The sequence below is a fragment of the Lonchura striata genome, chromosome 14 (assembly GCF_046129695.1).
Source record: "Lonchura striata isolate bLonStr1 chromosome 14, bLonStr1.mat, whole genome shotgun sequence".
NCBI lineage: Eukaryota > Metazoa > Chordata > Aves > Passeriformes > Estrildidae > Lonchura > Lonchura striata.
Window position 1 is genome coordinate 4,074,126 of NC_134616.1, and position 27,235 is coordinate 4,101,360.

Below are 27,235 nucleotides of genomic sequence, written 5' to 3' on the forward strand. Positions count from 1 at the left end.
CGGGGCGGGGCAGCGCCGGCCGCGCACCTGGGGCGGGCGGCGCGGGGCAGCGAGCGCGGCGCGCCCGGCGCCCGCAACTCGGGGCGAAGTTTTGGGAGGGAGCCCACGCCCGCGAGGGGCTCCCGCTGCACGGGCTGCGAGAACGCCCCCTTCGCCGAGCTGTGCCGCGATCCCGCGGGGCTGCCCGGGCTGTGATGGGGTCTCGGTCCCCGGACCGTGCCGGGATCCCGCGGGGCTGCCCGGGCTGTGATGGGGTCTCGGTCCCCGGGCCGTGCCGGGATCCCGCGGGGCTGCCCGGGCTGTGATGGGGTCTCGGTCCCCCGGCCGTGCCGGGATCCCGCGGGGCTGCCCGGGCTGCGCTCGGGCACGGCTGTAAGCGCACAAACACCTGTGCCCGCCGGAGCTGCAGGCGCTGGGCAGAGCGGGGGCGGTGCGGGGCTCCCTGTGGTACCCGAGACAAACGCGGAGCGGAGCGGGAGCGCACCGAGCGCGGTGGCACCGGCCCGGCACAGGACGCGGGTCCACGGCCACTGGGTCCGGCCTAAAGCAAGCCCAGACCCGCCGGAGAGGGGCACAAGCAGGATGGAGGGAGGTGCGAGGGATGCTCAGGTTGGCGGTCGCTCACAGCAGGCAAAGGCCGTTCTCGGGAGGTTTGGCACGCAGGTGTCTGAAGTTCCCAGCCTCGATGCTGGGACGCCAGTTGTGGTTTAGCTTCGGCGGGCTCGGCCCTCTCCTCACACAGCCCCCAAAAGCTCCATGTGGTGCCTCGGCCTGCGAACATCCCGGCACATCCTGCGCCTCCTCCACCATCCAGGGCGGGTGACACAAGAGCTGCCAGAGCTCCTGCGGCCCTTCTCCCTGAACAAGAGGAAACGAAGGATGATCAGACATCCAGCAGACCCAGGGCACACTGCCTACATTGGTTATTTGCTTCTCACCCTCTCCCAGTGTTGTATCACACCTCTTTTCCCACCCTGTTCCCGTTTTTCCTGCGTTTCAACATCCTTCTTTCCTGTTTTGTTGCCTCTGGTTTTCATTCTTTATCCTTCCTTCTTTCCTAGTCCTTTAACTTTTTCACTCCCCTCCTTTTTCTGTTGTTGTTTTTGTTTTGTTTCTAGCTTTCTCCTAAGCCGTTCAATAAACAAAGCAAGCAGAAAAGAACAAACAAAACTTTCCAAGTTGATGCCAAACAAGCAATACCAACAGAGCATTTCAGCTATTTCCATGGTTCCATTGCCTGTGTGGGCCATCTTCTCTTTTCTTTTGTTAGGCTTGCTTATTTAGGCACCTTCTCTGCAAAGTTTAATGTTTTTTGCATTATGAGTAATCCCATTTTAGATGAGAGAAGATGACTGTATGCTAACTAAATTGCTATATTTGTGAACATAACTGATCTTAAATTACACTCTGGAGGAACCTCCCCTTCTCTCCATTGATTTTATGTGTTCTAAGACCCTGGCCATTGGTTTCAGGTCTCTAACCTCACTGCCTGACACCAAGGCAGACTTTTCACATAACTTGGTTTAAATTGATACCTTTCAATAAGAATTCTCATATTTTCTGAACTAGTTCATGTATCTTTTTAGGCTCAAACCTTAGATTGGAAGCTCTGTGGGGCAGGGCCTACTTACTTTGGCAAAGTACAATGAAGCCCTGAACTCATCTGAGATATTTATATACTGGAAGTTATAGAAACAGCTAATAACTGACTCCAGATAGAAACCTTTGGGTGTTAATTTTCTGAACATGATTGCTATTAAAAGATTTAATAAATCAGATTCAAACATTGCCCTTTAAAGGACTTTTTTTTCCCTTTAAAATTAATGCAACAATCAAAATACACCGTGGGAATTATTTTTCCTTTTTGACTTTAATGCCTTCCATAAGCTAAACATATTTCTAAATAAAACTGAATTTTCACAAGGCCAGAGGAAGCCTTGCACATCAACACCCAGTGAGCTGGAGTGGCATGAAGCAATATAAAATCATAAAGGCTGTAGTAAAAGCAGTACCCTTGAGAGGTGACTGTCCATGGAGAGAAGAACTGCTCTGAAACTCAGAAAATGCTCAAGGTTTGAGAATTAATGCCAGGCAGCTGTCCAGTTCAACTAAGCATATACAAATCAACTATATCCATGAATATTATTATTTCTCTGTAATTTTGTTAAAGACAAGGCAAAGTTACTAAAGCCTAACAATCATCCAGTAATATCTTGTCATTTATAAAGTATCCAGATGGTTTCTTTGAATGGAGTCCAGCAGTACATAATCTCAATGTGTACAAACTACTAAGCCTCCCTATAGCTGAAATAAGTGTTTCAGAATATTACTTTAAAATTAAGGTTTTGTTATTTTTCTTGCTCTTTGGCTGGTCTGCAAAACACTCTGTTTTCTTACACTGGCAGCCATAGAAATCCTGGTGTATTGTGTATTAATCCTATATAAAAATTGGCTGTGTTTGTATAGCAAGATGTCAAGTAAAGGTTCCATTTGTTTGTTTTTGTTTTTATCATCCTTGCATATGCCCCACTGGAGTGAAATGGGAAAGAGCCTTCCCTGACGCAGGAGGAGAGAGGAAAGCCCCAGTCAGGAGCATTCTGGAAATCTCTTTTTGCCAGCTGGCAGGAACAGGGCTCCTGCTCTCCATGGGGTCCAGGGAGAAAATTATGGGTGACACACCTGACGAGGGGGGGACACTGAGGAAAACTAATGGCAGCTAAGTGAAGCATCAGGGTATGAACTAAAAATAATACTTTTGTTTAGAGAAGACTGGAAAGCTCAGTAGTGCTATTTTTTTCCTATGGTCTTCATAGAGGTATGTTCAATGTGAGTAGAATATAGGAAAAAAATGCTACTTTTTAGTAAAAAAACTTTGATTGTCCCTAAAGTAAGTGGGAGGGAATAAATGTGAACCTAGACTTACACGGGTCAGAAGTAACTGTGGGTCCAAAATAAAGATAAAAGATAACTGGAAGATGCATTAGCAATGAAATCATAACAAAATGAAACACCTTTTTTCCCTGAATTCCAACCCAGCTGGAGTCTGAGTGACAAACCCTTCTCCTCATCCTTAACAATGAAATTTCTCAGGGCCCGGTGTAAAGCTGGTAACCTGCTCTAGTGAGCTCTGAGCTTATATCCTGAGCATGCAAAGCCCTGATGGTGCTACTTCTGAGTAAAGGCTTGAAAAGGAAGAAAAAACAGTATTAGCTTTCTGCTGGGTTAGTGTTTAATGCCTTGAGAAAGAGCACCCACAATTATATGAACAAATGTAGGCCACTGACGTGAGAGAAAGAAGAGACTGAAATTAGTGTGTCATTCTTTGTGCCCACATTTTTGTAGACGCACTCGTACTTGACACTTGTATTCAATTTAGTTCTGACATTTCAGCTGAGGTTTTTTTGGAATTGTGGATTAAAACTTCCCACCTCAACATCAAGGTTTTTACATGAAACTGATGAATCTAAATGTCTAAGTATCAATAGAAAAATGATCCCTTCTCTTAGGTGATTAAATGTATTGTATTAATGTGTGCATAACGCAGAATCAATAAATAATGAATTACCACTGATTGTAATTGAATGTTTTCATAATTTTATTGTCAGCCATGATAAATAATCAGTACATTTATACTGCATTAAATTAATTAGTGTGTCATTTCTATTACATACATCAGCAGTGAAGTAATGCAGTGACATCTGTTTCTAATGTTTTAAAGATGTGGTATTCCTTATTAAGTAAAAGGAAGAGTTATTAGAGGTATTTCCTGTGATTGGCAGTTATACTGGTACAGTCAAAGGGATCAAATGAAGGAACTTGCACTCTTAGCAAATGCTGCATTTCAACCCTTAATGGCAGCAAGTAACAATGATTGAATTTTGCTTCTTCAAGATTTCAGAAAATCCTGCTTGCCTTTCTAGACAAAATAAGAGCAGATCCCTTCTCCTTAATACAGCTGGGAAGATTTTAACATGCAAAACAGCTAAAGCTCTACAGAAGAACCAGGCATCCACATCCATTTCTGTATCCATTTTTCTGCCTCAGTCCTCCTTATATACAAATGAATTCCCTACAAAGTGCTCATTAAAAAGTCTCAGATTAAGCCTTTTTTGGCTGTGATGTTCTCATGTGGCAGTGTCTGGACTATTGGGTCTGTAATCTTTCCTGGAAGTCACACTAGTGTGACATAGCTTAGCTTTGTGCTGCTGTTTACTGTGTTACCTGCAACAGAAGTAGGAAATTGAGGAGATGGTGCAAACACAAGAATCAAAAAGTGAAGGAGTAGAATAGGAGGGACAGAATAAATGGAATATACAGCAAATAAGCACAAAGCAAACTGTGCTAGAAGGAGGCCTGGTTTCTAAATGACTCCAGGTCATTTAAAACTATAAGTGGGGTGAACGCTTGAGTAAAACCCACTGAGAACAAAAGTTACAGATGACAAGAGAAGTCAGGGGTTCTTGATTAATGCTGTCTTTTCTGAGACACACATGGTCATCCTTAACTTTTCTGTACCTTACACCATCGTTAAAAAGAAAATTGGAAAACCTAACATTAGAGCTTACCTGACTGGAGTTTTTCCATACACAAAGCAGTTTCTAACTTTAATCTTAAAATTTTCATACTGGCAATGGACGTAATGATATTTAAACAAAATGAAAACGGTTCAGACTTATTTTATTCTTTCCAGTGCAAGTCTCAGACATTGCTTCTGACTGATCACTGACTACTTTGCACAGATTTGGGTGGGTGATCTCTGGACCAAATGTGTGCACCCAGCAGTTTGTCCCCATGGCTTGCCCTGGGCCAGGGAACTGTGGCTGCTTTGGGAGAGCCTGTGTGGGCAGATTGGTGGCTGCTCACTGGCAGAGCTGCACATTTCATACTCTGTGAGCTCCAACCTCGCTCCAGCCCAGGTGGGACAGTACCTCAGGGCTCCCTCCATGCACTGAGTGTGACTTGGGGCCTCTCTTGGGCCAGCCCCCAATAGACACAGCCCTTGAGAGAAGTTCTGCAGTTCACAGAACCTGCCGAGCTCCCAGCTCAAGCTCTGTGTGAGGCATGAAGGATGTGACCGTTCAGTACAGAGCCTGAGATAACTAAAGCACAAACATACTCTCAAACGAGGTCCCCTCCACTTTTCCTATTCATCAAAATGTCACTTGTGTTATCACTGGAGAGATGTGACCTGTCACATTTGGCACTATCACTTTCTGTCTAACAGATGTGTAAATACATTTTCTGAAAGCCAGCAGCACATTTGTCATACAAAAACGTGAGTGGTACTTTTGAGCTGGTTCCAATGAAATCCATGAATACAAGATGCAGTCGTTGCTAATGACCCCCCACGTTAATCTGGATTTTGATTGAGGAGAGAAGGGCAGCAAAAGGAGCAGGACCTCAGTGGAACAAAGCTGATTTACACAAGATACCATCATCGTTGAGGTTCAATATTGTTTGCACCTTTTCTTCTTCAAGAAGAAAACTTAATACTATTAGATGTATATTGAGTTAAAACACACTTCATAGCAAAGCTCTGTGGACACAATTCATGTACTTCAATATATTCAGTAAGTCATCAGACCCAGATGCTTGTTACCATTCCCAGAGGAACAAGATTAACCTCATCTCTCCACATTTGCAGGTCAGTTAAAGAAAGCAAAAGTTTTCCTGTACTGTCTGTCTGAGCATCTCAGCCCTAGTCTGAAGGCACCACCATCTAGTGGGATAAGAAGGTATTTAATTTTCTTTACATTCTTTTGGTATTTTTAAACATGGACATCGCATTCTACCTCAAATAGCAAAAAAAAAGTGTCTGGGATTTTTTTTTTTTATTTATACATATAAAGCTCATGTGGCCCTTCCATTAATTCTCATTTCTGTTTTAACGGCAAAGCATTTTCCAATAAAAACCTTAGGAGTCGTTTCCTTGAAAATAGGTTTTCATAAACAGAATTCTATCAATGAGAAAACAATTTATAGCTATCCAGACTGAGTGGAAGTGTAATTGATTTATTGACTAAATATTCCCAGTATTTTATTGAATCTACTTTGTGGAAATCCAATTGGCAGAATTATTAATACTGCGAAAGTAATCATCTTGAGCTCATCTTTAAAACCAGTATGTGTTTTAGGGACTAAGTATCTGTCCTTGCAGTTTTCCACAGAGCCATTAACTGTACAGCTTTTGGTTGTAAGCAGAGTCTGACCATTAAGTCCCATCTAAAATAAATTCCCAAGCTGAATGCAAAGCATTCCTTTTACTTCTAGGAGTGACCATTTATTGTACTTTGCCTGTGCTGATATCCTGACTGCTACCTGCTCTTACTTGGTTTTCCTTTCATGCATTTAGAGTTGGGCAGGGTAGTGGCAGGGATTTTCTGTGGGGGAGGAAGAACCATCAGGGTGAGCAGTGTGAGTTCCTTTGGTTGGGTTTCACTACACAATGTGTGCATCTGCAGCTGTTATCCTAAGATGCCTCCTTGTGTTCAGGTCTCATTGATCTTGTTACAGCATTTCACACACACAGGGATAATTGATTTGCATCATTCAGGAGTCCAGATCTTTTATAAGCATGATAGAAAATATTTAGAAATTACCATATTTTAAAATTCTATAGATACTTTGTTTTTTTTACTATCATTCAGTAATGAAATAATAAAGATTTAAATACTTCATTACACAGAAATATTTTAGTATTCATAACGTGGGCCTGTTTCTGTTTCCATGGAAGTGATTGGTATTTTTATGTTGGATACTACCAGACATTTCAGTGTCTTACTATCTTCAAATTATAGAAATTATATTGACACAAATGGGGATCAATGGGTATTTTGCATTGAACATCAATTTTATGATACTGTCTTTTCAAAAACTACATTTCTTCTGAAATCCATAAAGTAATATCAATCTGTGCTGCCAGTTCCTATTGAAATCAGTCTGGAGTTCTGAGTAAAAATCAGTAGAACTGGTCCAAACTGGTTGAGGTAGTAAATGCCATTTTGACCCTTTGATCCCTGAACCTTGTTCCTGGGAAGGTTTGAATTTCACTTAGAATGCCAATTTAAAAATAGGTAAATACTTTCATTGGGGATACTGCTTGCAGCTGATGAAGTCCAGGATGTTCTACCTCACACTCTCTTAGAGGAATAAAAATCCCACCTAAATAAGAGGTCTGGGATGTACAGGGGATAAGGAGAACAGTCTGGAGAGAACAGAAGACAGGTGTAGGGAAGTTCAGGCCAGATCCACACAACCTCCTGGGTTCACACAGAACTTTTGAAAGCCTCTCCTTCAGAATTCTCATCTATTTTTCAACTCCCCAAGGAGTGAGCCTGGTCCTGAGGCCTTCCTGCTGCTCTGCCAACTCTTGGGTCACCTTTTTCACAGCTCTGATGGAGGTTGAAGAAAATATAATGAACCTAATTTTTTTTTTTTTTTTTAAATAAAACTATTTAATTAAATTAGTTCCAGGATACTCCATATTTCGTTATAGGAAGTGGAAAGGTCTCACTGGGGACACACTCTGCTATTTTAGCCCTGTCACAAAGCCCAGGCTGCTGAGGCTGAATCCACAATAGAATTGAGTCTGTCTGAATCTCAGTCAAAGCAACTCAGAATGAGATCAGAATCAAATATTTAAGAGCAGCTTTTGTTTTTAACTTGACCAATCTATGTGTCTCAATATGTTCTCTGAGCTTTTGGATAAAGCCGTATGAAAGAAGTGTCTCATCATCTTCAAGAGACATTATTGACTTTATCTACCTTTTTTTCCTCTTTCTTACTTTCACATCAAGGTTGATGTGACAAACATTGATAACCCAGGAAAAAAAAATGTACCTGGTTTTATATACTGTAACTTCATTTACTTTCTGATGGAATTACCAGTGACTTGTGGAGGCATAAGGATTATCAGGCCATGAGTTGAAAGTACAGGTTGGAACACCTGTGATCATAATTATTTAATGCATAATCATCCTGTAGTTTGAGTTTTTAAAAAATTCTCCTTGCCCGTATTTATAATATTAAAACTTGCTAGTACCCTGGGATACCATCACTGATATCTTTCATTAGTATTATGAATTTTAGGTTTTTTTGCATTGAGGAGCACTGTAAACTGAAAGTATTTCTTCCAAATTTTTTCTAAAGGGATGTCTTACAATTTTGATTCCATTATGATTTTAAATATGACAAGATCTTCCCTATTTTTTCTCACAAGTTCTGTGAATATAGAATAAAACAAGGTTTAATAGATACTTTGCAATGTAAATATTTTTCCCTAAAATGTAAATGTACAATACAGTTTAAATTTTAAAAATTGAACTGAGTGTTCTATTTTAATAAAGACTTTGCAATGTAAATATTTTTCCCTAAAATGTAAATGTACAATTTAGTTTAAATTTTAAAAATTGAACTGAGTGTTCTATTTTAGACAGCGGTCTATTTTATATATCAATAGAATCAAAGAAAACTTAAAATTTAAAAAAAAGTTTTTGCTTAGAGTGATAGGACTTCAGACACTTATTTTATTTGCTATTTCAATAATGAATGTTGATTGAACACACTGTGGTCACTTCAGTGCATGAAATTAGCCAGGAATCCTGGGTTTGTTGATATTTTCCATTAATTGAAACTTATTTGAATCCAGCATCATCCAGTGCAATCCTTTTCCATACAAAATACACGTTAAAAATTCCAATTCCTGGACATAGTGAGGAAACTTCAAAGTCTGTCTTTTGGCCAGAGGTTTCCCATGGCTGTGCTGCAGCTCATCAATTGCCAGTCTGAATTGTGACAGCTCCTCTGCCTAAGAGCAGCCACGCAGGAAAATCCTTCCAACAGGCTCTCCTCAGTCCACCTCTGGGGCAGAGACAGCTCATCGTGAGTTTTTACAGCTCCAAGAGTGTTTTTTAAGGTATCTTTCTGTGCAGTGGCATGAACATGTATCTGCTCATCCCAAGAAAATAGGAAAGACACCATAACTGAATTGAACCAAGGCTTCCCAGAGAATCCATCTTCCCAGTTCCTATTTAGGGAACTCCTGGTTGTGCAGGAGGCCATCTGAAAAGAGGCTGTCAGGAAGCTGCCATCTGCAAGGCTGCAGGGAGCAATTGTTTCCACAAGCCACAGCAACCCTGGTCAGAAACAGGATTTTAGCACTTGGCTCACTGGCCCTGACGGAAGAGTAAAGGAACAAAAGCAAATGAAGTAACACGAAAGGTTAAGGTCTGGAAGATCAAGCCCTGTTTTTCACAGATGCCAGATATCAGGAATTGCAGCTATCACACCAGCTCTGCTGATCCCTCTGTTGCAAAATGCTTTTCATAGTCATTTCAAAGTCATCAGGGAAATGGGAATTATGAAACTTTTATTTTGCTATGCACAGTATACAGCCTTTGTAGTCTTGATTGCTCATCTCTGGTTTGATGTGATACAAACTCAGGAAAAAGGAAACTGCTTTCACCAACAAATATTGTGGGTCTGAACTGTTCATAACTGCCAATACTGATAAACCCACACAATAATTTACTAGTTGAATACACCGAGTTTATGTAGCAACATTACCAAGGAACATAGAATTAAATCCCAGCTGGATCAGTATCCATAGTGCTGAAATACAAACAATTATTAGGAACTTTGGAAATCTTTAGGAGCTCAGTGCCTACACACAGCTCGTTAATGGACTTTTTGAATGATACCCTCATCTAGATGCAGTAGCACTTCAATTAATTCACCTACTAATTTGTGTGCAGCCATCCCTGTTTAACATCCCTTGCCTGGCTCAAAAGGCTAGATTTAGGTAGCACCTGACTATTTAAAAACCCTTTTTTAGGAGAAGTTCACAGTGCCATTCCACAGTATTTAGGTACCTGTTTTTCTGTACAATTTTATTATATTTTTTTTAAAAAAAGAAGGACGTATGTAGTACTTCTAGATTTGACTTCTTTTGAAACATTTTTCCACCTTTAAAGAAAATTACAATAGCTTCCATGAAAAGTTCAGACTGAAAAAAGCAAATGAAAAACCCCAAGCACTAAAGCACAAAACAGAAAAGAATTGCACTGACATGTGAAATGTGTTAAAAATTCTTCTTTGAATCAGTCATTTAGACATACAAAGATAATGATGATGATTATGATGACAATAATTATAATCAACTAAAATTCAAATTCATCCATTTTCTTCTATGCAAATACCAATTATATTTCTTTTCTTTAAAATGAATGTGACCGTTTTAAGTAGTTATTCTTGCAAATCTTCCTAATAATCTGCCTCAACATTAACAACAGCACAGCATTCTTCTGAAGTGGGGGGGAAATTCTGTCTCTTCTGGCTCAATGGAAGGGCCGAAATGAGGGTCTTTATATAGAATTAATATTCCCAGTGTGAGGAGCTACAACCTATTCCTTATTTACTGCATCAAACAGAGGAGGAAGTGCTGCTCCTTAGGTGCTAAGGAGGTACAAAAGGGAGGGCACGTGGTGCTCCCATCAGTTCTGCTCTCTGGTTTGAGCCATTTCAGGCACAGAGCTGCACAGAGGTAACAGCTCAAAGTCTCCTCGCTCCCTCAGAGATTCTGTGGTGCAGAATGCCTGAGAGAGGTGGTTGGAGCTCCAGGAATAACTGCTGTGCTCCTGGAGAAGTTACCTTGTGGAAGAGCTGTCCTGGGAGTGCTGCATGGATCTGGGATCTGCTAGGCCAGCATCTTACCCTGAAAAAGATGATGCTAAAATTAAACAAAGTACTGTGCATTATGATTTATTGCACTCAAAATAAAATTTTCATTCAGACTACAAGATTTGACCTTTTATTGTTTTCATTTTATATATTATCACTCGAAGAACACACAGCCTGGAGAAAATGCTGTTATCAAGGCAATGGGGTTGAAAGTCAGGTTGCAGATATTGCCCACTGAAAGCAAATTAAAATGCAAACATCTTAAAAGAAACACTAAATACTTCAATATAGCTGGCCACATATTGTTACAGTAGGGGAATTCTTTTCCTAGACATATAGTTTAATTAAAGTTTAATAAGTGCAATGTGGATTTCTTCTTTTCTGCAGAAGAAAAGGCAGCATTTAAATGGAGTGTACTATGTTTGGATTAATGAAAAATGGATGTTAAATCCTGAGTGTCCATCCTGAATTCTCAAAAGCACTACACATACATACGGTCTGGCACCAGTTTACTGCTTCTGAAAGAAAAACAAGAGCTTTTCTCATTTCTGTGAGCAAGCTGAGTATAATATTTCAAATGCCTTAAAGATTTCAGCGCACCACTACTGCTACTCCCTGGCTTTAAAATCCTAAAGAGAGTATTTTAAACACAAAACTTGCTTGAACTGTAATTTTGGGATGGAAATGCTTAATAAGGAGGCCTTTGCTGTATATGAGTTTAGTAAATTCATTTATCAAAGAGGTGATTACACATACTCCTGTTTATAAGCTGATAACTTTCTTTTTAGCCACAGCCCTTTCACAACTTCAATTTGTCCCCAAATCACCCTGCTGCAGCTGAGATATTTGCATACATGCCCTTTTAGAGGAAACAGAGGAAGAGGGTCTGGCAGCCCCTCCCTGGCTGTGTGTACGCTCAGATAATGTTAAATTTCCACCACTGCAGCAGCAAAACCCAAATTAAATCTCTGCTCTTACAAAGAGCTCCAAGTGGAGCTCTGACAGACCCAGCCTTGAACTGAGGCAAATCAGCCTCCAACAGCGATTTTATCAAACCAGGAACAGTGTTTGCTTTATCATTTTTAGTCACCTGCTTCTGTAATTTCAAATGTAGTTGTTGTATTAATTTTTAGTAGTTACCACCTATAGCCTGATTTACCTGAAAGTCAGTCCCTGGCTGTTACTCACTTTTAACTTTCAGCAGTCTCTTGGCTACACTTTGGTGTTGGAGTCCTTGGTGACACGTGTGTCTTCACAAGAATTCCAGCTGGCAAGAATTCATTTCAGCTGAGGCCTTTATAGTCTTTTGTTTATGGTTTCTCTGGTGAAGTCTGGGCAAAAATACTGCATATGAGACACATCAATTCCTTTACTTTATGGACTACTTTAAACCCTTTTAATTATATTATAATATTTATGGGCAGTTTCCTAAGGGACCTTTATCAGTTTCAGAACTTAAAGTCTTCCTTTATCCTCTCTTCTCATTTCAGCCAGGTGCCAGTTAGGATTTTCAAGACTAGAGAATGCTGGTGTTTAAAAATTACTCAATGATCTTGCACTTGTCATTCTCCTCAAATATGAAATGCAAAACTTCCAACCTGTGGCTGGCTGATGTTGTTTCATTTTCTGTATCATCCATCTCCCAGACTAATTCCTGTTTTTTTCAGTATTTGTATGGCCACATTTCAAAATACATACATATAAATTAAGTGAAATGAAATAAAATAACTACTCCTAACTCCCATTTAAGGCAATATACAGTCTACCTTCAGGTGTAATTAGGGTTTGTTAATCAAACAGAAAAGACCAAGAGTGTGAGGCTGAACTTTACATGGTAAAACTTGTGCTGACTTTAACTGTAATGAATTAGGAATATGCACTAATGGCTGAAGGATCTGTATTCATAAACCGGCAACAAGTCAAAAGAGATGAATAAAAGAAATGCAATATATAAAAGAATGGGAATATTTCCAGCGAAAAGAGATTAATTTCTTACCTAAGTTACAGTCTCCAGATGTGCTGGAAAAGGTACAGTTTTCCTAAACTCAGAGAACACAAGTCTGAAAACCTCATTATGCAATAAAACTGCTTTGAGTAATATTGCAAATGAAGTAAGGCAGTAACTGAATGTCATTACACACTTGTCCATCTTTACTTAATCCTCCTTAAATCTTAAAAATCATAATCCTAATGAATCTTCATTTATTACACAACTTCATACAGCAGTCTTATATTTCCAGTTTCTTTTTTTCTGACTGACACTTTCTGAGGTATTGTAATTGACCAAGAATTTTACATTCTGGAATAGACAAAGAGTGGAAGTGCCAGGACAGAAAGCATTCAACTCTGCTTTGTGGCATCCTGGACTTGGAACCAACCTGAATCTTGGGGCTGCTGCAAAGACTTTCTCCTTCTTCCTGAATACCTGTAGTTTTAGGAAACCCATAAAACTTACAGGTAATCCTTAATGTAGCTGTAGTGGAATTTTCTTTCCATACTCTGCCAGGTACACGGGGAGAGCAGCATTGTCAAAACTGTGGTCCTGGGTTTTTTCTCCTTGGTGCTCACTTTGTACAAGGTAATTTTGACTGCCATGAGAGCCCTGCAGAATTTTTGCAGATTGTCATTAATTAAAGATTGAAAAAATAAACTCTTTGCCTTGCATGGTTACAGAAGTCAAGTGACATGTAATTCTCTTTCCAGTGTCTGTAAGCAATCCCATAATTTACACACATCTTAGTAATCAAAAGGGCAACCTCAAAATGAGTTTCAGCGCTTCTTAGGTAGAGAATGTGAGTTTATTTAGACTGAGTTTTTAAAATATATTCAGGTCACTGATCTACCAAGGCCTGTATCACAAGAATATTCATTCCATCCAGGGGAACTGAGTGTCTCCATCCCACTGAGGATTTGCAGCATAGAGTCTAATGGCACTAACATCACACAAGTTGTATGGGCATGATTGAGGCTGACCACTGCAAGCTGTGACAGGAAGACAAACTCAGATAATGGTAGAAAAGAGGAAGTTGGAATCAAGGTTGTCTGAGAGCTCAGGATAAATTTAGAAACAAATAATTTTTTCCCAAACATGCCTGACTGCGGCAAGGCTGTTCCTGTGGTTAATGAACAATCAGGGTGGTGCATGCGTGAGTGGGTGCCAGTTGTGGAACTGCAAAACTCCAGAGGAAAACCACACACAACTGCAGCAGCACACAAACACTGCCTGAACTAATGAGCCATTTCGCTGGGATAAATCAGATTATTCACTGGGTGTTTCAAGCAGCCAATGGGCCCGATCCTGCTGCTGATCCTTATTCAAACTGGTACTCAAGGAGAATTAAATTCTGTATCCATTGAGGGAACAATAGAATGAATAATGAGATTTCACACGTGAAATCACCGCAGGATAAAGAGTCTACATAACTCAAGAAAATTAAAATTCATCATAGCATTATAGCATTTGCTGTTTGTTTTTGGAGAAAGAAGCATTTTATCAAATGGTGGGAGATTAGATCTTGAGATAACTAGAAAATCCATAATTCTAATGCTGATTCTTCCTAATTTTCTTTTGGACTTCAGTGTTCCTATCTGGGAAAATAAAAACACTTCCAGACCTTATGAGATTTTGCTCAGATTACTGTACTTCTGAAAAGCAATTTGATAGAGTTAGGTATTAACTACACAAACTTTAAACTAACAAGGGTATTTCTACGAACACGTGAAAATCCCAAATAAAAGTCATAAAGTAAAACACCGTGTTTTTATGAGAGATGTTTTGGTTGAGATCAAAGTTGGAAAAGTTGCTCATAGAAAAAGTATTTAGAACTGCTAAAAGTGGGATCTTAAAATTATCTTTGTGTGCCTTTCTGAACTGCTATTGCTAAAAAATCCACATAAATCCTCTGCAACATGTAGGATTACATATGAAAGAATTATTTCCTAAAACATAGGGGAAAATGTATTTAATCCAAATGTTTAAAAAAAATACATTCAGTTTTTTAGTATGCATTTTGGAATGCATTTTGGCAATCCCAATTGATGAGACCTAGTTTAACAAAATATAGGGAAATTCAGTAATCAGGGCACAGGATGTGCAGTTTAATTACGTTGGTGTGCATTTCTATTTGTTTCTAATGTAGAGGATCTATTGGTAAAATGAATGCCCATTTTGTGGTCTGTTATGCAGAAAATGTTTAATCCAGTGTTTGATTTACTCTGTTAAATCTTCTTTATTGAATGTGCTTATTCATCCATGCAGAATTGGGTATGCTGCTTTCTGTTAATATGACATTGCAATTAAATAGCTAAAGAGAAAAACATGGCAAGACATTTTCTCAAGGTCCATGAAATTCTCATAAAAATTATTCATACTTACATATTTCACTTCTACATTTGCTGATACTAAAACTGCAAACTACAAAGAAATACTTTGGTGTTGTGTGGGACTGACAAACCTTGCAGTTAAAGATCCTGAATAATCATTTTTGTCAAATAAAAAGTACTAAGGAGGATTTCTGGTCCAGTGGATAATGACTGTCATCACGAAATAGGATTGCACTGATTGCATCCTATGAATGAAGCTAACAGGAACTCACAGCACCAAACAACAGCATTTTGTGGTGAGATAAATACTTAAGCACTTGAGAAACAGTAAGACATTGACAGTAAAATAGCTCTGCTCCAGTGCAGTCCTAGAATTATACTGAACAGTAACAAAAGGGTTTCGTGGTGATGTTAGACTTTCCCAAGTGTGCCTTCCCTCAGTAGGAAAAGGATGTGCAAGGGGAGTTTGTCGTATCTCATCTAACCAATATAGTGATGCTTTGTTCCTCAGCACAAGACATTTAGGTCAGGGATGATCCAGCACTGTAAGAATTCTGAAGCTTTATTTCTTTTAAATGTTAAAAAGACGAAATGACAGCTCCATCCATGGAATTGCATGGGAGCTGGAAGCTTTAATCAAAATCAAACAATAAAACAATGTAAATTTTAATCAAAATCTCTCTGGGACAGTTGGAAACATAAATATAAGGAACATAAGGTTTGATCATATTCCTTTTCTATCTGAATTCACAACTCCTAATTTTCCCTGTCACATATTTATCAGTGTAGTAATAAGCAAGTGCTGATGTTAAATCTCCATTTTTTGTTCTTGCATGGTTGGATGTTTCATGCAAGACTGTTTTCTGTGCTGTCCTGTGCTCCAGCACGTCTGGCAGTACCACAGGGGTAACGTGGCCTCTGGTTTCCATTAGTCACTTTTTACTATTTTCACTATTCTTTTGCTATGTGAACAAGAAGCTTGTAATAAGGTGTTAACAGGCTGCTAGCTGGTTTATTGTTATTATTGATTTAAGGTGCTAAGACTTTAATATAATCATACACAATGAATAATATTAAGAGATTAGTTTAAAGCCATATAAGCCATTAAATATAAAATAAAAACTTTCCAGAAATTTCCAGCATGCTCTGGCACAGGTGTTCTGTGCTGGGTTATTTTGCCTACATTGCTGTATCTGGCTTTTTCAAATCTGTGGTATTGACCCCGCTGTTCTTACACTCAGATTGGTGTTATGGGAGGGGCAACTCTGAAGCAGGAGATTCTGGATTTTATCCAATTCCACCTTCTTTTCCTTGTAAGGTGAAAGAAGAGGCTGAGCAAGACTAAAGTGTGGCTTTGGGCTTCAGAGGGAATGAAAGAGTTAATGAATTAGTTGAGCAAAAAAGAAAGGGTTTTGCATGCAGACAATGTAGTACAGTCAAACATCTATCTGCTAATTAACAAGAAAGTACATGAAATTAATGACTGATAAACTTTCTAACAGTAATAACTTTCTTTTTAAATCTATGTTCAACATGCTGGCTAAAGGAAAAAAATATTGCACTAAGGGGTAAAGGAACTTTTTAAAAACAATGATGAAAATATTTTCTTGGATATATTAATAAAGAGCAGTGAGCAACAAGATTGAAAAAACAACATGAACTGTTTTCGAAACAGTAAATATGTAAATAATAAGAGTGAAATTTGTTGTTTCTGAGGAAATGGTCATCCAAGAAACTTCAGCGGCATTCATAAGATGGTTTGGGTTGGAAGGGACCTTAAAGCTCCCCAGTGCCACCCTGCCATGGCAGGGACACCTTCCACTGTCCCAGGCTGCTCCAAATCCTGTCCAACCTTGGGCACTGCCAGGGATCCAGGGGCAGCCACAGCTGCTCTGGGCACCTGTGCCAGGGCCTTCCCTCCCTCACAGGGAACAATTTCCTAATTTCTTCCTCAAATCGACGCGTTAAGTCATACAAAAACACGCGTGCTTGCATTGAAGCGATTCGCGTTGGGCTCAGTAGGTGGAATGCCGCCATGTGACTGTAGTTAAGAAGCTTATTGATGGATATAAGTGCTTGTGTATGTATATATACTCCCTGCGGCATCCCGCAGCATCCCCGCACGGCAGCTCGGGGCCGGTCCTGTGGATGAGGACAGCAGAGGGAGGAGGGACGCTGAGGCCGAGGGGCTGGTGGATTGCTGGGGGACAGACCCGGGACACCGCGGGGCTCTCCCGGAGCGCTGCGCTCCCTCAGCGGGGCCGGTGATCCCCGTCCCCGGGCGCTCCGCTCCCTCAGCGGGGGCCGCCGCTCCCCCCGGGCGCTCCGCTCCCTCAGCGGGGCCGCCGCTCCCCGTCCCCGAGCGCTCCGCTCCCTCAGCGGGGCCGGTGATCCCCATCCCCGGGCGCTCCGCTCCCTCAGCGGGGCCGGTGATCCCCGTCCCCGAGCGCTGCGCTCCCTCAGCGGGGCCGGTGCTCCCCGTCCCCGAGCGCTCCGCTCCCTCAGCAGGGCAGCCGCTCCCCCCGGGCGCTCCGCTCCCTCAGCGGGGCCGCCGGAACCCCCGCAGCCGCTCCCGCCCTTTCCGCCGGCGGCGCGCGCGTGACGGCGCCTCCCAAGATGGCGGACAACCTGCCCGCAGAGTTCGATGTGGTGGTGGTGGGCACCGGTACGGGCGGGACGGACACGGGGAGGGACAGCGCCGGCCCTGGCAGGGACCGAAGCTCGAAGGGGCGGCGGGGGGACGCGGGTCCCCGGCTGAGGGGCGGCAGCGGCGCCCGGGGAGGGCGGGCAGGGTGTGCGAGTGGCTGCTGAGGTACCTGCGGGGACGTTTCCGTGGCACCGGCGGGGGCATTGCTCCCGGCGTCCCGGGCACCGCAGCCCGCTGTGGGGGTGCTGCTCGCACTCCGGTGGCCAGATCTGCGTAAAAATGGAGTTGTCACGGAGGGCCGTGTGGGGCTGGCCCTGAGGGATTTGCCAGGACCCCCGGCCTTGTGAGCGGGCACAAACCTCTGCCCCCACGGCTGAGATCGGGGCTCCTCTGGTGCCTCGGAAAGCCTTGTGTGACTGACTGCCTCCCCTGCCAGCCCTTACTCCCGAAACACCTTCCTGCTCCTCAGGTTTGCTTTTGTGCAAGGAAAATAGCTCTGAAGAGCTGAACTTCTGTCTCATTGCAGTATATGTGCTATAGGCTGATAATATGGTTTTTATCATATCCTGCAATACAAGTAGTTTTAAATCTTCTAAGTCAGTTTTCTGATTTCTATGCCTGCTTTATAAATAACACAAAACTTTTTGAGTCTTTCTCATTAAAGTACATTTCTCTGTCTATGAATGCTTGCATATTCCAGACACTTAATTCTAATGTTTCTGCACTTTCTGTGTTCTGTGCAACTTCATACTATTCAGGTGAATAATGATGGAGACCTGGAGTGTCTCACTGTAACTTACCACAGTCTCACAAACCAAGAGAAATTTTTCAATACTCCTTCAGAACTGAGATTCTTGGTGCTTGTGTAGCAAAATAATCTTGAATTATTGGAATATATTTCTGTTTGTAGAACACAGTTTGTAGAATCAATTTCAGTTTGTAGAACCACTGTGACCTGGTTCAGATTGGTTCTACAAACTGGGTTCTACTGGCTTGGTTCAGACTGATCTTGATAAGCCTTAAATTCAGCATTGAGCTCTAGTCTTAAAGTGCATCACCGTTTATAAGTCCCAAATTTACAGTCAGATTTTGTTTGCCTTTGTAAAGAGCTCAGGGTGTTGTTTGGAGCACAAATGGGAAGGCACTCCCAAATGTTAGTGTTTTCATGTGAAATTAGTAACTCTGGTTTTGGAGTTTGCTGATCTGTGAAATTATGTCCATGGGATTTAAGATTCCTAGCACTTTGGAATAGAATGAATGAATTTCTTAAAGAATTTGCTGATTTCAGTGTTCAGCAGAGAAAAGCAACCCCCATACAGTGTATGTATAATTGTTTAAAAGATTTCTGATTTATATCTGGAGTTTTTGAATAATTATAAAACCATACTGCCCCCATTGTTTTGACCAACACTGTGCTAAAAATAAAAAATTTAAGTTCTTGAGCAAATTAAGAGATCTCTTCTGTGTCTTAACCCTGTTCTGTGGAGTGGTTTGCAGTAATGACTGACATTTTTAATATGTGCTCAGATTTGAGAACATTTTGAGTGTGTGAGGAGCTTGGTTAATAATGAGAAACTGAAGTATCAAACTGTAAGGGTGAAATATTAAACATTGTGTAACTTCTGTGATTTTTGAGGATGATCCATTCTTTACATCCATGAGGTAAATATGCATAAACTCAGAGTTTTATGAAAATTATATTCATGTTAAGCTATTTACTTCTCTAGCCACGGAGGCAACAAGGACTGTCTGTGCCAGAGAGAGCAGGTCATATGCAGCCATCAAACCCAATCTTCCCTGCTTTGGAGTGAGGTGTGATACTGGAGCTTTGATTTTGGAGGAGGGAGGTTCTCTGAGCTAAATTCTCTGAAATACTGCTGTATTTGGGGGTGTTGATTTATATTTCAAGGATGCTTTTTTGCCCACCTGTAGAGAGTACTGCTCTAACTAATTTCAAGATTCTCGGAGTTCTGCACTTTAGGAGTTGTTTTGTCTTTGCATTCCTTTTTACAGAGAACACACATAAGTGGTGATTAGCACTGATGACTGACTGAGGATTTTTAATCTGTATTAAATTTCTCAGTATGGAAGATTGTTCAGAGTAGAACTTTCATCTCTCTTCTCTTTGGGAAGTGACTCCTGAGGGAATATTTTAGCCTAGTCTTCAACTCTCTGGTTTCTAGTGCTGTCACCAGTGCTGAGTGTATCTATGAATATGCAATTGTCATACCATAATAATTAGAATGTTTGAGTTTAATGGTATTTTTAATGCATTGTAGTAATTGTATTAATTTCTGCATGTGTGGTCTTTTCCTGGTTTTATAACTTATGCATCTATTAAATTTAGTAATTAGACTGAGTGGTAACATAAGATTTGGATTTGTTTTTATTTCAGGCTCATTTAACTGTTTCCCTGTAGTGAGCTTAGTGCAGATGGAGCCTCAACTAAATTTTAGTCATCAGTGCTTCAGTTAATATCTAGATTCAATTAATTCATCAATATTGCTTTGGGAAAAGGAAGTTTTCTTTTAGAAGAAATTCCGTTTCCTTAACTCAGATATTTTCTTGCATGAGCAAGTTTAGAGCAGAGTGGATATGGGTACAAAAATACTCATCCTGGTGGGTACAGCAGCTGAAGTTTTGCTGCTAGCATGGAATTGACATCCATAGTTGTAAAGAAAACTGGATTATCTCATGACAGGAAACTGATGTGCATATCTTGATGTTTTTCATGGCCAACACAATATGAGAATTAAAGCTGTTAGGATGTTGTTTTGCTTTACTTCCTTTTCTGTTGCAGCCTTGAAGTGACTCTCCCCTCCCTGCCTCCTCCAGTCTCTCAAATCCCTGCTTCCCTGCTTTTTGAATGCAGTGCTGTGTTCCTGTTGCCCATCAGCCAGGCAGGAGTGGGTTTGTTGGCTAGCTCTCGGCCAAAGCAGATATTCTCCAGGATCATCAGTCCTCAGAGCAGCTCTGCTATTTGGGAAGGTCTCTTCTCTGTGATTTTTGGTCTAAAAGCAAAACTGGGGGTCAGTGGCTGACCTTTTGTCTTCAGACGGTTGTGAAATAGAAAAATTCATGGGCAAAACATTCAGCAGTGCTGAGTTTAGGGCAGAAACCCCTGTAAGTGCCAAGATTTGCAACTTTGTGGCTGTGCAGAGTGGTGTGGATACAGGTGCAGGGTCATGTTTACCTTGGAATTTCTTCAGGGAATTGGATTGTATTCAGTCTGGACTTCTTGTCTCTGACACTCCTTAAGACCTGTGTTAGCTGCTGGGAAAGTTGTAAAGGATATGGCTCTTTGAAAGGTGTTGTATTCACAAGTTGTCTGCTAGTAATTCTATTTTTTTTTCCTAAAAAAGAGTTATTCTTTATAAAAGCAGTCACAGTAAATATTCTAGTTCTATGCAATTTTCTTTCCATTCTGGTTTTCAGTGGTTATAAATAACACATGAAATGACTTTCAAGGTAGAAAGCAGGAATCCATTTTGAAATATTCTATAAAATAAGGAGTGATTTATGGTTTCATATGATTTTGGCTGAAAGCACTCGGGCTTTGCCAGGTCATCAAAGTCCTGTCAGAAGAATCTATTATTTATTGTTCGATATGCTGGGAGTGGTGTAAGTACTTTATGTTTATCTTATGTAAGTGTAGTGTGTTAGAAAAAATCACTTCCAGATACTAACACAATTTTGAAAATATACCTTACAAATAAACTAACACAAATATTACAGATGCTAATTTCAAAGTAAACAATGAAGATTGATTAAAAAAAAAACTAATAGTTTTATTGTTGCAGGATATTTTTAGCATGTGACTAAAATATTTTGTAATACATCATTTGGGTAGATATTTTGGTTGCATTATCTTATATAACTGCACAGTGTTCAGTTTATATCAGCAGCTATTTAGAGTTGATGAAAGCTCAATGGAAAGCCAGCTGAAGATGGATATTTTTTGACGTCAGTGGTCATTGTGGACTAACACAGTGGCACTGACTTGTAATGTTGGTGTCTGGAAGGAGGAAATAGACCCACGTTTTATAATCATTTGTACATAAGTCATTGCCTGTCCATTTAAATGTCAAACAAAATGAACACTGACTCAGTCCTGTCCTGTGTGTGTATGTCCCCCTTTCATTTTTTTCAGTATTCTCCACATGTAAATAAATCTTTATCTTCTTTATTGATCCTTTTAACCTGACTAGAATGGAGGGGTTGTGTGCTGGCCTGGCTTCCAGTCTGGATTTTGGGGTGTAGCAGAGGTGCTGCCTGGGAGGTTTAGGCTCCCACTGGTTTCTTTCCCAGTTACTGTGCAGTATCCCTGGCTGCTCTGGTGGGAGAGCTCATTGTTCTGTGAATCCTTTGTTGTCCTTCTCAGCCTGTTTGTGTTCTGCAGCTTTTCCAGATTATATTGCTGATCTTACAGAATCAGAGCCTGTAGGACTCCTGTGACTCTACTGTGAAAAATACAGAGTAGGTCATCTGCATATCAAGGTGAAAAACTCCTTTAGAAAAAGGCTTAGTAAGGTACTTTGAAATTCCAGTTGGAGTGAGGAACAGTGGAAAGCCCGGTTTGTGTATCCCAGCAGGAAATGTGGTTCTGCTGCCTGGAGAGAGGCAGTGGGTCCAGTGCTCCTGCAGAGCTGCTTAGGGCTGTGCCAGAGCACCCTGAGAGAGAGAGCCCCTGCTGCTACCTGGGAGCTGCCTGGAGCTGCTGCTGCAGGAGAAACTTCACTATCCTTTCATTAAATGTGTATAAATGTGTAAGGAACAAGGAGAGCAAGCTCTTCTCCCATGGGGAAGCAGAAGTGGAAGTATTAGAAGACTTGAGTGAATATAAAACTCAATGTGTCTTGCTATGCAGATCTTTAAACTCAAATGCTTTGCTTTATCTGCTGCTATTGCTTTAAACCAATGATTGGACTCAGAGCTGTAGTTTGTGCTGGAGAACATTGCTTGATGTGAGTATAATTTTTAGTAAGAAGTTAAATTTTTATTTCAAGTCTAAATGCTTGTGTTCTTTTTGTAAATAATGTTCATTTACACCAACTGTGAGATTGAATGGTTTTCATTGCCAAGTTCCTCTGATGAGACACAGATAACTATATGCAATTACAGTGTAGGAGAAGAAACGTTTTACTTTTGACTTCTTTCTTGACCACCAACACATTCTTACTTTTTTTTAGTGGGTTGGCATTTTTATGCCTTTCTCTGTAATGCAGAAGTATTTTCTGATACTGCTCTGCAATATGAGCAAATATTAAAATGAATCAATTTTAATCATCTTTACCTTAAAATATTATATACAATAAGTATTTTAATTTGAAATTAAATTATGAAATGCTTTTAAAATGTCACATACACCAAAAACACACTAGGAGTATTTTGTAGTGAGCTCTTCCAGAGTCAGCTGCTCTTCTCTACTTCGAAGTTCAGATGCAAACAAAATGTATTGCAGCTGGTCAACTGTCTGACTCCAGAAGATTGTTTTGAAATTGTCTGTGTTCCAACGTTTTTATATATTTTCCTTCCAACATTTTATATTATGGAAAAGCCACTTGTGATTTATTTAGTAGATGGAGTGAAGCAAATTAAACATTTAAGCCTTTTCAAGATGGATCTTGTGTAATTCAGTAAAAACTTATCATCTAGATGATTGCAAAGCAGTTTGCAGTGAGCAGCTCAGGAACAAGGATGCTCACAGAGATGTGGAGCTGTTTAGTTTAGAAATTGCTCGGGGCAGTGACTGCGTCCTTTTCAGGGCACTGCAAGAGGCAGTGCAGCACTAGAGCAGCAAGTGCAGCTGCTAAACAGGAGACACAATGTGTAAGCCTAAAATGAATTTTTGGTCACACAGAGGTGAATTATAAGTTTTCATTATTTCATAAGACTTCAGAAATTAATTGGCTTTAAACCTGAATAAAAAAAAGTTTTCCGCCTTAGCACTTATCTCAAACTTTAATTTTGTTGTATTGGAACTAAAAATATAATTGGTTTTAGGATAACTAAATAATGTGTAGCTAATTCCTCTGTTTCTTCTTTACTTCTTATATTCTAGAAAATGAGAGTATGGCTGATTTTGTTTCATAGGGAATCTCCAAAAATTAATGTAATGGAGATTATCTTGGTCAGAGGTTACTGGAAACAACCAGATACAGACTTCAAGGTCAGCTTGCAGCAGGCACCTCTTGGAGATTTATGGAGATGAATCTGCCTGTTCTGTATCCAGGAGGGCTGGGATGGAGGCAGTGCTCAGGCAGAGGCAGTCAGGGGTGTGTGCAGAGAAACCTTTCTGCTCAGCACAGGGCTGTCCTGAGTCTGGTGCTTGTGCTGCCTGCTGGGCACCTCCTTCCCTCCTTCTGCCCACTGGCACCTCCTTCCTTCTGCAGCTGGGCACCTCCTTCCTTCCTTCTGCCCACTGGCACCTCCTTCCTTCTGCAGCTGGGCACCTCCCTCCTTCCTTCCTTCTGCCCACTGGCACCTCCCTCCTTCCTTCCTTCTGCCCACTGGCACCTCCCTCCTTCCCTCCTTCTGCCCACTGGCACCTCCTTCCTTCTGCAGCTGGGCACCTCCCTCCCTCCTTCCTTCTGCCCACTGGCACCTCCCTCCTTCCTTCCTTCTGCCCGCTGGCACCTCCTTCCTTCTGCAGCTGGGCACCTCCTTCCCTCCTTCTGCCCACTGGCACCTCCTTCCTTCTGCAGCTGGGCACCTCCTTCCCTCCTTCTGCCCACTGGCACCTCCTTCTTTCCTTCTGCCCACTGGCACCTCCCTCCTTCCCTCCTTCTGCCCACTGGCACCTCCTTCTGCCTGCGGCTGCTTCTGGGTCAACCCTGAAGTCTCTCTCAGCACTTCCCAGGTCATTGGACAGAAACATTGGTACAGACCTTGCTTTCCTCTGCATGCTGAAGTGGCCATGCCACCATGTTCATGAGTTTAATTAGAGCTAATTATTGTTACAATGCCACTTTGTTTCTTTCCAGTGGGAAGCAAAATGCAGGAGGATCAGTGTGTCTTGTAGTGAGGATCTAAACACATTTCAAAATCTGAATATAATCCATTTTAGGGCTTTTGAGAAATCAAAGTTCTGATCAGGAGGCTGTTTCCGAGTAAGAACAGTTTCTAAAAACACATATTTCTCTGTTACTGAGTTATCTGAAGGGACCTATTTTGTACGACTCTCTGAGCATCCTGTCAGAGGCAGTTCGGCTTTCCATGCTGTCATTTCATAAATTGCCATTTTGCTAAGCAGGCTTTTCCAGGTTAGTTTTTTTTCCTAGATAGAGAAGGCCAATATCTATATTGTAATTGTCCAGAACCCTCTTTCTTGGAAAAGGCTTTTGTTCAGTAACCACGATGTAAGACAGGTCACACGTAGGAGCAACTTGCATTTGACAAAACTTCCTCTTTTCCCTGTGCCCTTGTTTCTGTTGGAGAAGAGAATTCAGAAACTGGTGCCATGTGACAGTCTTATTTATATCTTGGTTTTCCTAAGGTGGTGTCACCTGAGAGCAAAGGGTGTCCTGTTCCAGCAGGTTGTTGGGAGCCTCCCCAAAAGCTGGGATGCACCAGCCTCGCGTTCCAGCCACGTTCCCACTCTTACCACTGGATATGTGGGGGGCCACGGTGTCTTAGAAGTACAGGGTTGGTGAAGAAAATTGATGCCAGCTTTCAAGAGCAAGGAAGCTAATTCAGGGAACAATTTCATCCAAGGTTAATGGAAGAACAGACCTCCAACACAGTATCAATTGGATCGAGCTTAAAGCAATCAGTTATGCCCTGGTAGCTATAACTCGGCCCAGGTCAGCCAGGCAGCATTGGTGATGTTTTACAACACTTTCTCACTGGCTTTTATCAATAGGAAAGGAGAAACAAGTTTTTCAATTCCATTTCTAGAGTAATACTCTCTGTGCCCCAATGAGGGAAAGAAAAGCTTTTTTGGGAACTCCAAACAAAGAGTAGTTGTAGATTCTATTCCAGATAGTTTATAGAGGGAGCGAAATGAACCATATATATAAACGTGGGGGACAGCTGAGTGTGGAGCTTTCACATAATGGCTCTGTGCAGCCAGGGCCTCATGGCAGTCCAGAGGTGTGTGCTGCACTTATGTATTTTCTCCTTGTCTCCTTGGTCACAATGGTCTGTGTTTTGACCTCTTGCTTCCAAAAATTCAACTTGGAAGACCTGGCCTTTCTAGTCTGTGAAACAAATATCCCAGAAAATGCTGCAACTGTTCATCCTTCCTTTTGCCCCTGAAGGTTAATTCTGTGTTAAACCTTCACTTGCTACGGAAGGTCAACATTGAAAACTATTTTCACTTTTTTTGCTTTATCAATTCAGAAAAGGATTTATTTTTTAATCCATCAAAAAAGTAATCATTAAAACCAGAAATTTTGGAGGGAAGTTTTAGCTATTTTCCTGGAAAATTTGTCGTGCCTGTCTTACACTTCCTTCTTCGTATTGATACAAACATTTGTACGTTTGGACAACACCATGGAACAGCTCTCCCAAAAACCAACCATTTATTTGAAGTGAGGTCAGGAGGGGCAGATGATGAGGGCAGAGGTTGCTCATCTTTATTTTGATGATTGTGTTGTCCTTTGCTGGTCTGAAGAGTTGGTGAAAGTGTGGTCTGGTGTATCCAGCTCCCAGGGGATGTTTCTAGACTGTAAGGTTTATTTGTTGGTGAAGGCACCGTTATGTCTGAGGAATAGACAGCACAGGCCTGGAATTCTGCTGGAGATGATGTTTGTCATGGGGTGAGCCAGAGTAGATTGTGCCCTTCCAGTGCTGCTTTTTCCCCTTCAGGTCTGTCTCTGCAGTTGCACCAGTGCAACTGCTTCTGGTGCTGCTGGAAATCAGATCAGCCAAACACTCCTTTCACTTCCTTAAATCTCATCCCTTCATTGAATACATGGCCTAAGTCTCCTAATACCAGTCCCTAGAATTTTGTTTGTCCTTGAATTACTTGCTTAAATAGGCAACAGATCATTGAAAAAGAGATTTGAGGGAAGTTAGTGCTACAGAGCTTAGCTGGTGAACTGTCCTGCTTTTCTGTACCTGCTCCAGAATCCAAGGCATTTAACTGGGCATGTGAAATCTGGTGAGTGGGAGTAGACATTACAGAACAGCCCCATTTATTTACTGGACTCCAGTGAGATCCTGTGCCATTCCAAGCATGTATTGCTGGTAGAGATATCACAGCTTTTTGGTGTGCTTTTTTGCTACATTTTTTTCCTAAATATAGTGAAAACATATTGATTTGGTAGAGTGTGATTGCATAACATGGGAGATTTTGATAGGGACACCATTCTGAGGACAGTCACAGTCTTTTTGTTCACTTTGAAGTGAGCAGAAATGCCCTCAAGTAATACCTGTCTGCATTACCAAGGATGTGGTTACAGAGCACCCCACGAAGCTTTGGGTGTCATTGTGCTGGCAATTGCTCAGTCTGGTTATGAGAGCAGGGTGTGGAGAGAAGATGCTGGTTCCAAGCTTTAACTCAGTAGTGTTCGCAAGTGGTATGTGCCATAGAGTTATTAAAAAAAAAATAAAGTTGCAATTGGGAGTCAGCAAAATGTTAAAGTG

General features: G+C 41.2%; 1 protein-coding gene across 1 annotated transcript in view; it reads left to right on the plus strand.

Moving 5' to 3' along the window:
* The first annotated feature begins 17,589 nt into the window (after nucleotides 1–17,589).
* CHM (CHM Rab escort protein) overlaps nucleotides 17,590–27,235 on the plus strand; it is a 53,105-nt gene continuing 43,459 nt past the window's right edge. The window contains exon 1 of the mRNA XM_021531420.2: nucleotides 17,590–17,665. Within this exon, the coding sequence (XP_021387095.1) occupies nucleotides 17,617–17,665 (49 nt within the window). The 5' untranslated portion in view covers nucleotides 17,590–17,616. The remainder of the gene's footprint in view (nucleotides 17,666–27,235) is intronic.